This window comes from Sabethes cyaneus, chromosome 3 (assembly GCF_943734655.1).
Source record: "Sabethes cyaneus chromosome 3, idSabCyanKW18_F2, whole genome shotgun sequence".
NCBI classification, from domain to species: domain Eukaryota; kingdom Metazoa; phylum Arthropoda; class Insecta; order Diptera; family Culicidae; genus Sabethes; species Sabethes cyaneus.
Window position 1 is genome coordinate 199,266,782 of NC_071355.1, and position 17,443 is coordinate 199,284,224.

At 39.6% G+C, this 17,443-nt stretch overlaps 1 protein-coding gene across 1 annotated transcript in view; it reads left to right on the forward strand.

Moving 5' to 3' along the window:
- LOC128741774 (MAGUK p55 subfamily member 7) overlaps positions 1–17,443 on the forward strand; it is a 57,428-nt gene that overhangs the window by 21,498 nt on the left and 18,487 nt on the right. Inside the window, exons 2-5 of the mRNA XM_053837805.1 lie at positions 386–658; positions 14,942–15,123; positions 15,198–15,293; positions 16,054–16,185. Of these exons, the coding sequence (XP_053693780.1) occupies positions 616–658; positions 14,942–15,123; positions 15,198–15,293; positions 16,054–16,185 (453 nt within the window). The 5' untranslated portion in view covers positions 386–615. The remainder of the gene's footprint in view (positions 1–385; positions 659–14,941; positions 15,124–15,197; positions 15,294–16,053; positions 16,186–17,443) is intronic.

Consider the following 17,443-nt stretch of genomic DNA (forward strand, 5'->3'; position numbering starts at 1 on the left):
TATTGTGTGTTTGAGTTATTTTTATAGAAAACCGGGAAATGCTTGCACTCGCGGTATTCTAACCGACCTAAGTGGAGAGTGCTTTCGCCAGCACCGTTTTCCGCTTAAGATTGTTGTGTGTACCTGGGTAAAAATAATTAATAGAGTAGAGGGAAATCGTCGACATGAACGAATTAATCACTGGGAAATCATCCTTCAATTATTTTCTTTTTTTCGTACTATGTTCGTAAATACATTTTAGTTTCTAAACAGTACGTAAGACCACCGACCGGCGTTTTATTAAATTTATGGTCCTAGCTAAGTGACGTTGCCAATAGACTTCCACACTGAACACAACAAATGTAAAAAAATAAATGACACAAACATGGTTCTTTCCTTGTTTTAGGTCTCGCGAAAGCTAAGCACACAACACAATCCTGAGCTGCAAGCGATAACACCAAACAACAAACAGGAGCTCAAATATGATGTGCTAAATTGTAACGATTTTCGGTACACACGGTTACAATTACCAATTCGGAAAAACGATTGCATTTAACTAGTGGCTGCGGCTTTGACCTGCCGGTTGGCCGTTTCTGGTAGAATTTACTCTTTTTCCTGCGTAGGACTTCACAGATAATGACTGCAGCAGTCATGGCGGCAGACGGAAGCTTCGACCCAGGTAAGTTTCATTTTTATGCGTTTAGAAAACTGGAATTAAAGTTGTAGTAATTTTGCAAAAGTCTCTTTTATGACTTTCTTATTATGAAATTGACACTTACCTTGAATTAGGACACTCAAAATGATACACTTTCACTTTTTACCGGACTTTTCTTGGTCCCAATGAATATTTTTGCAGTAGAATAGCTTATTCAGCTCTCGTTTGCCGGATATTATCTGTGAAACAGTGGAATAAGCTACTATTGAAATAAAATGTTTGTCGTATTGTGATTATCGTTTTCAAATTTGACAAGGAAATCCTCTTGATTTATCAAACATAACCTCATCGTGCAGAAATTTTTTTTTCACAAATTGCAAACAACTTCCCAGGATCATGCATCCGACCCGAGTCAGACCACTGGCTTTTTGGTTCAACAACGCCATTAACATGCGTCATCCCATCATTTGCCTGTTACACAGCACGTACTCTCATCGAGAGTACCAATTAGGTGTCCCGAGATATCCAACACAACAGAGGCCGGCTGGCTTGATCTGCAGATGGGCCACATCGGATCAACCAGTCTAATTGACCATACTCGATGTTCTGTAAAATTGTCAGTGCGCTTCATCTCCCACTCCCAGATGCGTGCGTACGTACGTAGCAGAAGCAGCCTTAGCGGTCAGCCACAGAAGCTTTTAGCATCAGCATCACCGTACTCGTACGAGGCATGAATTTTACAGCCTACAAGCGATGTTGGTTTTAATTGTCATTAGAGAGTATGTGTACCGCATCGAAACGGTTGTTTGTTGTTATGCTTGCAATGTGATATGGTTTCGTTTTTCGTCACGCCAGCAGCAGCAGCAGCAGCAGCTCTGTTCTGTGTCGCTAGGGGAAAGCCAGCATTCCTGGAGCCACGAGAAATCACCAGCTTGCCGCATTGAGGCGCAATTTATGCCGACGTCGCTCCGTCGGCTGGGTGCTGCGTTGTTCCGTAGCCGCTTGACCCGGTACTGGTCGTACAGACTTTAGGGAACGACCGTGCTGGACGCGAATCGTCATATCGGCAACAATATTTTGAACCGCTTTCGTCAGCAATATAGTAAACACTGACAGTCGAGTGGAATGCAAAGTAAGATACGTATTCGAAATCATTTCAGCCTCGCAAGCATTCTAAAGTGGCAAGTTTACAGTTTATGACGGAGATCATGTTTCTCTGTTTTGCTGAAAGTGCCGCATCAGCCAATGGGCAGGTTTTGTTTTCAAATCAATTAAAAAAGAACTGAGCTTGGCTCGTCAAAAATGTTGCTGAAGCTCTTATTTTTAATTTAATAATTCGGACCTTAGTTTTCAAAAAGTCACATATAATGCATGTAAAAGGGTTGATTATGCCATCTTCTGAAAACTAAAGCCAGAATTTACAGATTAGCCCTTGGCGTCCAAGTTTTTTCTTAGATTTTACGAAATTTTGAGATTTCGCATGAAATAAAAATTTCAGACTAACGTAATAAATCAAAATATGCTTTTAATTGGACCAAATGCGGTGCTCCGCACCAGAGGGTTAAGCTTAACACTGTTATTGTTCTTTGCTGCTTTTCTTCTCTTTTCCAGCCTATCTTTCCACTTTATGTTCCATATTGTCTCCTTTTCTGTACCGCCCAAGTAACATTTTTGTTGTATAATGTCTTATTAGGTACTCGTTTCACGGGAATTAGCTGTGCTCACTTTCCATCCGCTTTTCCTTTTTCTCTTGTTATACTTATTTTTTTAATTGTTTTCGGTTCATTCCTGTTTTCGTTTTTCTTTTTTTTGCTGTTCCAGTTTTTCTTATTTTCAGTTGACCAAATTCATGTTTTTAGTCTTTGACCTTGAAATGTGGTCAGGCATTAATATTAATATTTTTTTGAAACGATGGTTCTACAATTGATGGAGAGACGGTAGGGGAAAGTAATAAAATTTTTTTGGGAATGAAGGGAAAAGAGTGAAAAGGAAGGGGGCGGTTGTTCCTTTTTTTGCTGCCCCGTTTTTCCGGCTTTTCTGTCGTTTTATGCTGCCCAACTTCTTTGTCTTTTCTATCCGGTCTTCCTCTCTTATTTTCCGTATTCGTTTTTTCCGACTTCTTTCTGTAGTCAATTTTTCCTGTTTTTCTTTTTTTCTGTTTCTACTCCATTTTCCCGTTTTTTGTCCCATCTTGCTCCTTTTATAACCCATTTGATCGCTTTTCCCGTTTTCCTCGTTTCTCCCATCGGTTTTCTTTTTTCTCTTCCACTGTTCTTTTTTCCCCTTTTGGTTTCTCTTATTTTCTGCTTCGTTTTCTCTTTCTTGTCTTGTTGTCCTTATTTCTGTCTTTCGTTTTTGCTCTTTTCGGCCTGCTGTTTCCTTTTTCTCTGTTCCTTTTGTTTTCTTTTTCTGTGCCGCTTTTCGCTCTTTTCTCAAGTCCCAAATTTCCTCTGTTCTAATTTTCGTGGTTCGTTTTTCTTCGTTTTTAGGCCCGCCTCGTTCTTTGACATTTTCTATCCATTTGCTACTTTTTTATTTTGTTTTCGGTGCTGGTTTTCGTCTTTTTTCGCTTTTTAACTCCTTTCCTATCCCGTTCTTCATTCGTTCGTCTTTTGTTTTTTTATCGTTTATTTGTTCCGTTCTTTCTCTCATTATATCCTGCTTTTACTCCTTTTCTGTCACGTTCTGTTTTTCTTTTTCATTTTGTCCCTTCTATCTCCTGTTTTTATTTTTTTTTTTCATTTTATTTTCTTTCTGTAGCGTATTTCCTCTTTTTTTTGTTCTCGTTTCTCTATTCTTCTCCTTCCGTGTTTTCTTAATTTCTTGTCTTCCTTTCCTGTACCGTCTTTTCTATGTTTTTGTTACATTGTTTCGTTTGCTTTAGGGCTTTTTATCTTTTCTCATTTTTCTTTTCTCTCCAACTTCTTCAACTGTCTTCTCATTTTTTGCCACGTTTTCTCTCTTTTCTCGCCACCGTTTCCCTTGGTTTTTTATTTTTTTATGTTCCGTTTTCCCTTTCATTCTGTCAAGTGTTTTGCCTTCAGTTTTCTTTGTTTCGTGGCCTTTTCTTTTCTTTCGCGCGTATATCCTAAGCCGTTTTCCTTCATGCTCTTTTCGGTTTTTTTCTCGTTCTGTCTCATCTTTTGTGTCCTTTTTATACCGTTTTTTTGGTTTTTACTTTCACTTTTTATCCATTTCTCCTCCTTTTCTCTTGTTTTTCTTTTTTCATTTTCATTTGATTTATACCTGCTTCTGTTTTTCTTTGTTTCCTGTTCCAGTTTTTCTTAGTTACAGTTCTCTTTTTCCTCATTCCTTTGAGTCTTTTTTTTTGCTATTCCGTTTTCAGTTTTTGCTCGTCTCTTCTTCCCTTTTTTTCGTGCCTGCTGTTTGCTGTTTCTCTGACCTTTTCCTTTTTCTGTCTGTCCCGCTTTTTGCTTAAGTCCTAAATTTTTCATTGTTCTTCTTGCGTTTTTCCTCGTTTTTATTCACGTTTTTCCTCTTTTCCTATCTCGTTATTTGTCATTTTGTCATCTGTCTCTTTTCGCCGTTTTTCTTATTTTTTCCGAACAGGTTTTTGTCTTTTGTCGCTTTTTATTTCTATCCCGTGTTTTATTCGTTCGTCCTTAGTTTTTATTCCTTCATCTGTTGTATTCTTGCTCTGATGATGTTCTGTTTTTCTTTGCAATTTCATCCGTTTTATTTCCTGTTTTTCTTTCTTCTCCTCATTTTATTTCCTTTCTATCCCGTTTCTATTCTTTTGTTTTCATTTTTCAATCTCTTCCTCCTCCTCCTCCCGCATTTTCTGTATTTATTTTCCTCATTTGCTATCAAGTTTTTTCTCCATTTTCGTCTCACTTTCCACGTTTTTTGCCCAGAGCATTCCCAATGTCTTTTTGGTTTTCTTCATTTGTTTGAGGGTTAATCCTTCTTTTCTCTCAATTTTTCTTCTCTTCTTTTTTCTTCCGTTCTTCATTTTTTTTATCTTCAACTTATTCTGTTTTCTCATTTTTTGCCTCGTATTCCCTCTGATTCTCTTCTGTTTTCTTCTCGTCTCCTTTTTATCTTTTTATGTACCGTTTTCCCTCCCATTCTGTCACGTGTTTTTCTTTTTATCACGCTCGATTTCCTCGTGTTTTCCTTTTTTTCCAACCCATTTTCCTTCGTACTCTTTTCCATTTTTTCACTTTCTGTAACATTTTTCCTCTTTTGCTTGTTTTTCTGGAGAGCAGCAGGAGACGAACTACCGTGAGCGCGCACGAATTGATCGAATTGATATTCGATGAACCACTCATACCCAATGAGGAGTTGAGTTAGATTGTTGTAATCCTGTACCCAGGGCCAGCCTTACCATTTCCTCACTCATTGTACAAAAAGTGCAACTTTTTTCATTCAACACAATGAGCAGAACTGCTGCCACAAATGAGAAATACATCCACGCAATGAGAAACAGACCAAAAATAAAGAGAAATATAAACAAACTTTAGATTCTCTTTGTGCGAAAAATGAGAAACTTTCGATATCGCTCGTCCTGCAGCAGACAACGGCACGGGAATTACATTGTTGCCATATCTATCATCCACCATCGTCATATGTAACATTTTTTGCACTATTGCCGCTGCGAGAAGTCTAAACAGTTTTTTTGGTGCCATATCATGGGCAGTCAAAAAATGTATTAACACTTTGTTACTCAGTTTATTCCTCAATGAGAAGAACAATGAGCAGGTTGCTGAGCAATCGCGATCAGTAAAAAAGAGAAAAGTTCAAACAAAACGAAGCAACATAAATCGCGACTGAGTAAAGTGTGAATTTTTCTCTTCTCTTTTTTTATTCTGAGGAGGAATCATCGCTGCCCAGGGCTGTCCTGCACACAGAGCCTTTGATTTTGCTTATTTAACTATAACACTTCAGCCAAACAAAATTCGAAAATGTTATGTAGGGCGCATTTGTAGAGTCAATTTTTAAACATAAGATTTCTGAACTAAGTATGGCTCTATCTTCAGTATTTGTGACGCACTCCCAGTTCACACCGAATAGTGCACAGAAAGCGCGCTTGGAACGGAACATATTCTTAATAAGCGTTGCTTGCCTTATCTAATTTTCCGCTCTTTCTTTTTTTTTTTTGTTAGATTATAGTCACTTTAACAGCTTATGTCATTCGTAACTACTGCGGGGGTGGGATTTGAACCCGGGTCCTCGGCGTGAGAGGCGTAAATGCTAACCACTACGCCGGGACTGACCCCGCTCTTTCTCTTTTACGTTCTGTCTCTCTCTGTTTGGATACTATAAATACTTTTATTTCATTACTGTCTTTTACCGTCCCCTACGTCGATTGTAAAAACTACAATCTTAAAAAAAATTCCGAAGAAGTTATACCTAGATAATGCAGAACCCTGCAATTGCACATCATAGATACTTGCCGGAGCGAATGTCGGCAACGCACTGCTTATTTCTATCGCACTGACCGAGTAGACAGTCTATCTTCTCGGCGGGTAGCAACAAAAAGCAGTCATAAAAAAAATAATATCGCCTTGTAGGAGTGTGTGGTGCGTATACGAAATGATAGAATTGAAAGAATAAAACAAAACTAGGTATTAGAAGACCTAATAGAACGGGCGGCAGTAGTTTCGTGAGTAAAACATTCGGATACATACCCAAAAAACGTAGGTGCAAACCCCTCCTGCCATTGCATAACCCAATATATTTTTGGTTTAATACGATTTTTTTCAGTTTATTCAATTAATCATTCTTCGCATCAGCAACTTCCGCCCTTTGCCCTTAACCAGGCATTTAAGTTATAAAACTTTGTTATGACGGGAGAGCTCCCTCAATGCTGTTTTGTACTCCCAAATTAATATAAAAACGCATTTGATGGACCTGCATTCCAATAGTGCAGCTTGGTTATTCGTAAAAATTCCGGTTTTTGCACGTCTGTACTTTCGTTTAAAGCATATTTTTGCATAATGTATTTTGCATGTACTTCCGCTTGAAAAACGATGGGCCACTTTCCCAGAGAGAGAATCGGTAGACTCCGGAGCCTATGCAGACCCCAAGTTTTGAACCATCTGTAAAAAAATAGCTTCCAGTTGAAAATTCTCCGTTATTCCACATTGAGCTATGTGTTTCAATCACTTCTTCATACCTGCCGCAGTATTACTGGTTATCCTGTATGTAGGCTATCCTAGGGTTTGCAATAGTAGTATGTGACCAAAAGGTTAATTGAGGTTTCAGTCCCCAGGCTTTGCCAAACAGAGAGCTGCCAGCCCAAATAGCCGAAGTTACTTTCTTAATACCATAATCTAGATGGGCAACCCAGTTAATCAGCCTAACACTAGTCAGTACAGGGGCGACTTGACAGTACTGCGTCGAACTTCCCTTTAACGATAAATACGACGTCGCCAGCGTGAGCAGAGGTGTCACAACCTAGCTGCAATAGCTTGTTAAGAAGTGCGTCGGTCTACAAAGCAAGGGGCACAAAGCTGCTCCTTATGGACATCGTTTGATCACCGACCTCGTGACCAACGTATCTTCCAATGATACTGTGATTTGTCTGCTCGAAAACATTGCTTGATTCCAGCTCATGTGGTGATGTGGTTTATTCCTCTTTGAAAGAGAGCCGAATTAGTTAAAGCGAAGGACATGTTATCCGAAGCGCCTTTAATATCAAGAAAAGTAAATAGTGTCGACGATTGATATTTAAGCGATTTCCCAATTAACGTGCAGTGCAGATTTCCCTTGTTGGTATGGTATGGATGGCCTCAAATTTTAACGCAAGTTTTCTAAGAATAAATAATTTCTAATAAATAATCGAAGATTTTTATGCCAAAAATCGATGTTTAGTGTTCTTTTCAATGTTTTTTTTTTATTTTTTGCTTCCCAACTATACTTTCCACAAATATTGTGCTCCACACAAGGCACCTCATTTTAGAAGTTTTTCAGGAGATTAACTACAACAGCTTTTTCAGTAACCATCAAATAAAAAATATATGTTAAAAACAGTTTAAAGTTACTGTAACATGTGTACAAATTTTCACTATAATCACTTCAAAGATTTTCTCTATAATCATACTAGAAAAATCGACTTTTCTAGGTCTTTCAACTGTAAATAATCCCTTAATTCATTTTTGCATAAAGTAGCTAAGTATATCAAATGCCCAGTAGCATGTAAAACACTTCTAGGCAGATAACAGTAATCGTTTTGCCCACTTCCATTCCAGTCAGACGATGTTCACCGAGCATTACTATTAGGTTATTAACGAGGGCTAATAACACACCTAAACTAATATTTGCAACACCCAACGGCAATCGTTTCAACGATAGCGCCAGAAGAGTCGTCATTAAAGATACCTAGGCTGTGAGCAGTCTCAATATCCTTGTTTCGGTTGCACCAGCCGTACTGTACCGAATGACGTATCACATGGGATAGTTTCGTACTAGACTGGTTCAAATGCTCTTACGGATGATTTGGTCAAAACTGCCTAGTTTCTTTTAAAGGTAGATTCAAATTTTTCTAAAGGATTTCCACGGCTTTCAGAGGCATGAAAAAAAATTGAAAAACTGAAACTCGTGAGCTTGAACCAGTCTAATTGGGTACGCATTTTACTTGACGACATCCTATTACGTTCCATCCGCATACGCTTAAGTTGATTTCCTTCCATCAAGTGCACTCCATAGCACCGATGCTGGCTGGTGAATGCAGACAGACTCTCATTCAATCAAGTCAAACATCATTAAATACGCCACTCTCAGAAGAGGAAACAGCCTGCAATCATATTTTTTTTCTTTTTTTTTTGTTAGAACAGCTCCTACGGCAACAGTCCGTACCGTTGTTGATTGCCATCGCAGAATATATTTAGAAATCTCAACGATCAATCATCCGTAGTTCGTTCGGCTGTAGTAGCCTAGGTATAGGTCACATCATAATAAAATTGTGCGTCCTTTCGAAAAGTGCAAATCCGTTGGGTTGGAAGGGGCTAGAAAGTTTAGAGAAATTATATTTGAATATGTGTGCACTATGTGTTCAACCTTTTTCGGTCTTCACCGTGCAATGCCACAATCCCATAATTGAAGCACATTCTAAAACTATTCTGGTTGAAACAATTCATCGCAATCGGGTGCTCCATTTGTTCTGAGCGATTATCTTTTATTTTAAACCACATCGTATATATGCTGGTCAAAACAAAAGATGAAATCATAGTCCTACATACGATAGGAAATGACCAAGCTGTGTTTTTTTTTGCTCATCCCCCAAGCATGACCGGTTATGTCATCGTTTCACACCCACATCACAATGGAACTGTCAGCGGAACGATGGCCCTCAGATGGTGAGAGAACAAATTAGAGAACAACCGACAATTGGGAAAACCGCAACGGAAACTAGCCGCAAGCCTGGTAAACGGAATTTTAATTGAAACTGTAGACAGGAGTTGCTATGTTCGGTTGAACAGATTTAATTGCAGATGGTAACGTGGTCAAATGAAAATTGAAATTCTCACAAGACGATTTGTTTGATGGGGGAAAGGTGGAAAAGCGGGAGTTTAGTAATACTGGTGGCAATTGAAATTGACATGGGCCATTAGTTTCCATGCTTTTGCCATTTTTCTTACCTAAGAACATCTGCTTTCATTCCCTGCCATCGATTCGCTGCTTGTTCGTTATCCCGATCAGAAGGCAACAACAAAATAAATCTATGCATTTATTTGCAAATCAGCGGGGTATATCCCCGCGGTGTCTTAAAACTTCTCTAGCCAGTCCACTTCTTCGCTTTCGGAATTGTAATTGTAAATCCGTTGCCGTTTTCGCCATGTTCCTTGATAACAACTTCGGGTTCCGTTCGAAGGGAGACACCGCTTTCGAATGAGTTTTAGGATCCTTCACTTTTTTGCCGCTTCCGGGTTTCCTGGTTTCTTCTCCAAATCGTTTCAGGACAGCTCCCATCGTGGATTTGGGATAATTTTTCAGTTTAACCAACTCACGAGTGGTACGTGCGGCATTTCCATTGCGAACGAGCAGGATCGATTCGCGACGCGCTAATTTGCGTGACGTTCGGAGCCAAGATTGTATCCTAATCACGCAACTCAGTAGTATGGCCCTAGTAAGGCAATCGTCCTAATAACAAACAGTTCTAAACAACAAAAAAATTCGACTCTGGGGTTTTTGTTTTATTCCGGGCTGCCTGCATCGTAGAATAGACTACGTGCTTATGGAGCAAATTAACATAAACATACAACCACGAGTACTGCGTAATATTGCAATGCTTAGACTACCACCACTTCGTCGCACTAGTTTACTCTATGAATGTCGCTATCGATGGCCTGCAGCGGATCTTTAATCAAGTGTCATCGTTATTCGATTTTCATCTGTCACGTAGAATACTATGCAGATGTTTTGCAAGCTTTTTATCGGGAGCAGCAAACCGCGAGTGATACAGACTTATGTTCAAATTGTTTGTATATAAAATTTTCGGTATTTTTATGGGGCTCTATCGAGCCCGTTGATTTAACAATAATAATGACTCAAAGTATTTGGCATGGAATGGTAGTTTGGCACCTGAAACTACAATTCAAGTATCATTGAAGGTTTTATTATACTCTAAGAATGGTTTTTGTGACAAAAATTGGTCATAAATGTCATTATAAGAGTACAATAAAACTAAAATTGTTCCTTGGGGCTATCCAGCTACCACGTGAATAGAAAAATACCAATTTTCATCGCCCCCTCTCTCTCCTTGGCAAACCAAAAAGCCATTTTTCGTCTTATTCTCTCACTCGTTTTACCTCTGTTTCCGTTTTTTTTCCACTCTCGTTTATCACCTCTTTGTTTCGTTTTTCTCGTTTTCTTTACCGTTTTATTGATTTTTACTTACACTTTTCTTCCGTTTTCTCTTCATTTCTTTCACTTTCTTTTTTTGTCCCAGTGTAACGTTTGAATGAAAGATTTCAAATGCTAATACAGGTCAAACTCGATTATACGGGCGAAAAATTTTTTTTACCTTTGTTATACAATAGTACAATAGTACAATGTAAAGTCCCGCTCTACTCTCTTTTTTTCTCAGCAGCTGTTCTAGTACTTCTTACTACAAACACTTAAGAGCTGGTATAAATACAGGCGGCAACGCCGCGAGGTTCCTTTTGGTGTTAAAAATGTAGAGTTAATATAGTTCTTTTAGTGTAAAAAAGGTTGATTAGTTTATTAGTGGTTTAAGTAGGGTTTTAGTAGTTAAATAAAGTTTAACGGTGCAATAAGCTACAAGAAGATAAGAAGAGTAAGAGTAAGTGGCGCGAGCAGGTTCGATTCGTGTAGAAGAAAGTTTAGCAGTTAAGAATTTCGCGTTATGCAAGTTCGAGTTAGTTACGTTAGGATTAGAATCGTTAATAAAGTAATTAGTCTCCATCAACTGTGACAGTAAAATTGGATGTGTGAATTCTCCCCTACGTACATAGTTTACAGGCTCCTGTTCCCCGGAGCTACACTAATCTATTTTCTCAACAATTTAAAGTATTAATGCATTGAATAATTCTGACATTTTGACATTCAAAAACCTACATATGGTGTACAAAATACAACAACGTGAGTAACCGAAGGTTCATAAAAATTGATGAAATTATTCAAGAAAACTTTATTGTTGTGAATCAAATAGAATGGCATTAAAGGAAATTATGCATAGTTCAAAAACCTATTAACTAGACCTTTACTACGCAATGTATATGTTAAAGAATAATATTTCATCTTACAACTTACTTTTACTTGCACTTACCCTCATTAGTAACAATTACTCAGTAATTTCACGGGAAAAGAAACTATCAAAATTTATAAGTGCTTCTATTTGGTTCAAATTTTGTAAACTTATTCAATTTCCAAAAATTTCTATCTCAAATTGCAAGTAAGACCTATAACAAAGGTTCCTTTCATCACTAGGTGGATTAAATCACGTTTTTTTATAATGTTAAACACGTTTTGAACGAAAATACCTACATTTCAAAAAACCTATTTAAAAAAAACTTTCACCCGGATAATCGAGTCCGACCTGTAACTACTAAACTACTGAACGAAACTCAATAATTCGTATGTCTTTGGATGATAAAATGATCAGCAACTTTATGGAGGGGGTAAGAAAGCAATTTTATGGAGGGCGTATAAGGGGGCTCTTTACTTACTTACGTTACTTTTACGGCGACAATCCGCTTATCGAATCAATGCCGAATTCAGGAGCCGTCTCCACATTACTCGGTCTTGGGCTGCCACCATCCAGTCGCCCCTAACACCCGCTGTTGTAGCATCCTCGTCAAGAATTGCCGCCAAGAATTGATCGCAGGATCTTACGCTCTAAAACGCCAAGAGCTCGTCGGTCGCTCTCTTTCAACGTCCACGCTTCGTGGCCGTAGAGTACCGTTAGCGTCTTATAGAGCGCGAGTTTTGTACGGAGTTGTAGGCTACGGGACCTCAGCTGGCTACGTAATCCGTAGAAGGTCCTGTCCTGGCAGCCGCTATCCGCTTTTTTACTTCACGGCTCACATCGTTGTCACATGTCACTAACGTACCAAGGTAAACAAATTCGTCGACCACTTCAAAAGTATCTCCATCTATCACCACCGCAGTTCCAACACCCGAAGGGCTACCACGCTCTCTACCAGCCACCATATACTTTGTTTTGGTAGAATTTATGATAAGCCCTATCCTCGCAGCTTCCTCTTTAAGATGCGTGTACCTTCTTCCACAGCTCATCGGTTAACACCGATGATATCGATGTCGTCCGCGAACCCTAGGAGCATATGATATTTCGTGATGATGGTACCGCTTCTCTGCACGCCGGCCCTTCGAATAGCACCTTCCAATGCAATGTTGAACAGCCAGTTCGATAGTCCGTCACCTTGCTTCAAACCATCTAACGTCACAAACGAGTCCGAAGTCTCACCCGCTATCCTGACACCTGATTTTGAACCATCAAGGGTAGCACGTATCAGCCTAATCAGTTTTGTTGGAAAACCATGTTCAAGCATAATCTGCCACAGCTCGTTTCGTTTAACTGAATCGTACGCCGCCTTGAAGTCTATAAACAGATGATGAGTCTGCAAGTTGAATTCCCGGTATTTATCGAGGATCTGTCGCAAGGTGAACATTTGGTCCGTCGTGGAGCGTCCCTTTCGAAAACCGCACTGGTATTCGCCAACAAAGGTTTCCTGTAACGGCCTCAGTCTGAGAAACATGATGCGGGAGAGAATTTTGTATGCAGAATTGAGGAGAGTAATTCCTCGATAATTGCTGCATTCGAGTCGACGGCCCTTTTTGTAAATTGGGCATATGACACCTTCCAACCAGTCCGTAGGTAATTCCTCCTCAGTCCATACCTTTAGTATAACCTGATGGATTGCACAATACAGCCGTTCGCTCCCGACTTTCGAAAGTTCGGCGGGGATGCCGTCCTTTCCAGCTGCTTTGCCGTTTTTCAGCTCTCTCGCTGCTTTCCTAACCTCTTCCAAAGTTGGTTGATCCACAACTTGTCCATCATCCTCAATCGTTATCCTGTTTCTGTTGACCGTTCCATCTTGTTCACCATTCAACAATGCATCGAAATATTGTTTCCAACGCCTAGCCACCTCCGATCTTTCGGTAATCAGGTTCCCCTCCTTGTCGTTGCTCATAGCAGGAGTTGGCACGGTCCGGTTCCTGATTCCGTTGATCGTATTAAAGAAGCTTCTTGTATCGTGCCTCTCGAAGCAATTCTCCGCCTCCGCAAGAACACGATCCCAGTGCTGACGTTTCTTACGACGGTGAAGTCTCTTTTCGGCAGCTCTAGCATCTCGGTATCTCTCCCTGCTCTGGCGTGTCACAGTTGCAGCCAAAATGTGACTTCTGGCTCGACTCTTCTCATCAGTCACTCGCTGACACTCTGCGTCAAACCACTCACTGGAAGTGGCTGCAGCAGTATTACCCAACACTTCCCGCGCTGTAGTACTGATCGCGTCGTGGATGTGTCTCCACTGTTCGTTCAGGTTCTCTCCGAGATGTTCACCGATCCGCTCATCAGTCTTCTGAGAGTACTCTGCAGCAACTCCCTCCGCTGATAACCGCCGAATGTTCAGTCGTATCTTCCTCGTTGGTTTCGATTTGAATACGTTGGACAACCGTGCGCGGATCTTGCTTACTACGAGATAGTGGTCCGAGTCAACGTTTGGTCCCCGGAAGGATTGCACGTCTGCGTCATCAGAAAGGTGCCGGCAATCAACCAGAACGTGGTCGATCTGAGAGCAGGCCTCTCCATTAGGGTGTTTCCAGGTGTGCTTCCGAATGTTACATCGTGCAAAATGGGAACTACAGATAACCATTCCTCTGGCTGGGGGGCTCCTATACAAATGAATTACAAATTTCCTCATAAATCTCGAACTAATCAAGCAAATGGAACCAAATTTGGTATGTGGGGTTTTCAGAAGACAAAAAAATGTGGACCTGAATCGTGGCAAGGTCCACTATCTGGTCCAAGTCTCGAAACTGGTCCAAAACTTAATCAAAAATGTTGTACAAAATCTAGAATCTGGGTCCAAAATTAATTCCAGATTCTGATTTAAAACCTGGACCAAAATCTGATCGAAAATGTGGTTCAAAATTTGGTCCAGAATTTAGTCCAAATCTGTTCCAAAATCTGTAACAAAAGTTGATAAAAAAGCGGTTTGCAATCTAGTCCAGGTCTAAAATATGGGCCGGGTCCTAAATCTGACCTAAAGTCTGATCAAAAATGTTGTCCAAAATCTAGTCCAAATCTGTTTCAAAATTTGTTACAAAATGTGGAACAAAATCTGATAAAAAATGTGGTCCAGCAGAGTTTGTTGCAGATTCAGAGTCTGGCTGGCGGATTAAAACCTTATAAAAAATAATAAACTTACAATGAAAAAACGAGGGAGTGCTAAATCGGGTCTTTACCAAGGGTGCCACAATGTCACGTTAGGGCTGTGCCCTCTGTTTCCTAATTTTCCGCTTTTGCCCCTTCACGCCTTGTCCCGTTCTGTTTGGATGCTATCCACACCTTTGTTTCATACCTTCTTCTACTGCTCCCTCCGTCGATTGTAAAAACTACCGTTGTAACAAAATTAATTATTTATCTTGAAATCGGTTCTTAATGTTGTTTACCAACATGTAACATGCAACTTTCGAAATATTCATGCCTTTTAGAACAAAATTTCGTTTGAAACGTTAAATGCATTATATGTGATAAATTCGTCGGTAACTCTTTTTCGATATAAAAATTTTTACCAAAGCAGTTCCAGTTTTTTTCTCATCTATCATTTACGATTTTTTTCCTCATTTCTTTTACAGTAATATCCAAACTAATTACATCGCTGAAGGAGGCGGATAGCTTATCGGAAGAGCAGGATCTCGGCTTTCTGCAGAATTTGCTCCAATCGAAGGAGCTAAACGCGCTGGTCAATGTGCACAGCAAAGTTGCCAAAATCAACAAGGATGACCGGATAGCACCGCTTCTGTCGGCGTCTATGCAGGTAAGCGTGTGCCGGACATAATAATTAGTCCATACAGTACAACAACTATTAATTGGGTGATTTTTGTTCTGTAGGTTCTCGTAGAAGTGTTAGAACTTTTAGCGCCCCGATGCCACATCTCCCCCCTGTGTAGGGAAATCTTTCACCTGTTGCAGACGCCACATTTGCAGGTAATAAATCGATGAGAGTATGTACCACCATATTTTTTTTTATTCGTATAAGACTACATGTAGGTTTTACAACATAACTTTCAGTTTAACAAACGTCCGCTGAAAAAAGTGTCACCCATGTTGAACAGAGAATTGTCGCTGCAACTTTTCGCTAACCCAATTCGGTGCACTTGCCGCACATATCGCAGAACGTTTCCAACCCATCAAACACTCCATTATCGTTTCCATTTTTTCCATCCATTCGGCCAGCATGAAAGTTGCAGGCGATAAGACAAATGGAGCCTTAACAGCTGCATTCGTTTCAGGGTAAGGGCTATTAGCTCTAACGAACGTCGAGGAACAATAGCGCGAAACACTAAACGATTTCTAGTACCACCTAAATACAACTGGTGTAGAACAAATATCTTTCCTCGCTTCTTTTTCCCAGATATACATCAAATAAGACTTTGTGTTTGCTTTTCCTGTGTCGCCTGTAATGCCTTGAAACAATTCGCTACTGTGTGAACTCACTTCAGCTGGAAATCTCCGCTGGAATACAATGCATTCTCCGTTTCTGCAAGCGAAACACAAAAATATTGTTCTCGGGAAATATTTTCCCGGCAAAAAAAACACAGCCCTTATTTTCTGCCGGCTTCCATTTGTCAACTCGACTTCAATGATGCGATTTGCAAAGCGTTACATTTTCCTTCGTCCTTATCGGATACACAGTCACACACATATTTACTCATTCTCTACATTGTTATGCTTTTCATCCTTATAGAGCCTCCTGCTAGCACACGATGCCATTGCGCAAAAAGACTTCTATCCACACCTGCCGGAAATACCCGTTGAAGTCGACGAGGACGAGGAAACCATCAAAATCGTACAACTAGTGAAAAGTAACGAGCCACTGGTAAGTACTCGTTGAAGGATGTCGTCCTCTTCCTAATGTATATATGCAGTTTTCGGTGTACCTGTACTGTACCGCTCTATCCACGGTGGATTATTCTTGCTGCTGCTTTCGGTTAGCTTTAGCTGTCTTTCTTCTCGTAGGCCTCTAAGCTCTTGTTGTGGGGAGAGGGGAATAGTAGGTGGTAGTTGAAAGTGTCGATTGTATGCTGCTTCATGTGTCAAGTGGCAAGTCTTTTAGTCAACTATTCAACATAGATAAAGAATAGCATATAGCTGTTACCGTACGACAAGACAATGTATGGCCTTCCAGTTGAACCAGATGGAAACGGTTCTTGAACTTTTTTCAGCCTCTACCCGACGCCTTGTTTGCATAAAAAATAAATTAATTGGAGTATGCTTTTAAGACGAATTACCTAATGTTTTCATTGCTTTTCTGTTGATTATTCAACATTTGTTCTAGATTTTCCCGAGTTGAAATTCTGGTAATTTTTATTATCATTTTAAATGCCGAAGGTCGATACCTTCTAGAGTGCTTAACTTTTAGAGTTTTCTATGTTCAACTGCTAATATACTTTTAATTATAATGAAAAAAAAAATAATAATAATACTTTTAATTGCAATCAGTAATATGTATATGATTTAATAGATCAAATCAGACCCGTCTATCTCTCTACTCGAATCGCGCCTGGAGAGGCTGCTAGAGTCAATAGGATCGTAGCACTGACCCCGCACTGTCCTGTATTCTAACAGCTGGTTGCGAAGTCTGTCGTACAGAACAGAACAACAGAACAACAACAGAAGGTCAAATTTCAATAACGGAATTAGCACCCAGGCTTTGCTTTATTTAAATACATATCTACATATCTATCTATAAAAATTAACGTGGGTATGTACATCATTTGTTGCGCCATAACTCTGAAACACTTGAACCGTTTTCCACCAAATTTGGAATAAGTGTTGCTTGGTATGAGGGGATAATTGTTGTACAAGTGGCCAGGAGACAAGAGAATGATTTTTTAAAGTCATTTATTTCGTTTTGTCTAAAAAAGTTGTTTTGTTTTCTTTTCTAACTTTACTTAAAGCTAACGTAAATAAAATTAGCCCCTCTAAGGTCTACATCATTTTTAGCACCGCAAAATTCACTAAAATGGTCGTAACTTTTTTATCTTTCAATATTTTTGCACCAAATTTGGGGGATTTCCCGAAAATCTTTTCTATTGTCATAATATCTATAGATAATGGTCATATGGCTTATGGCC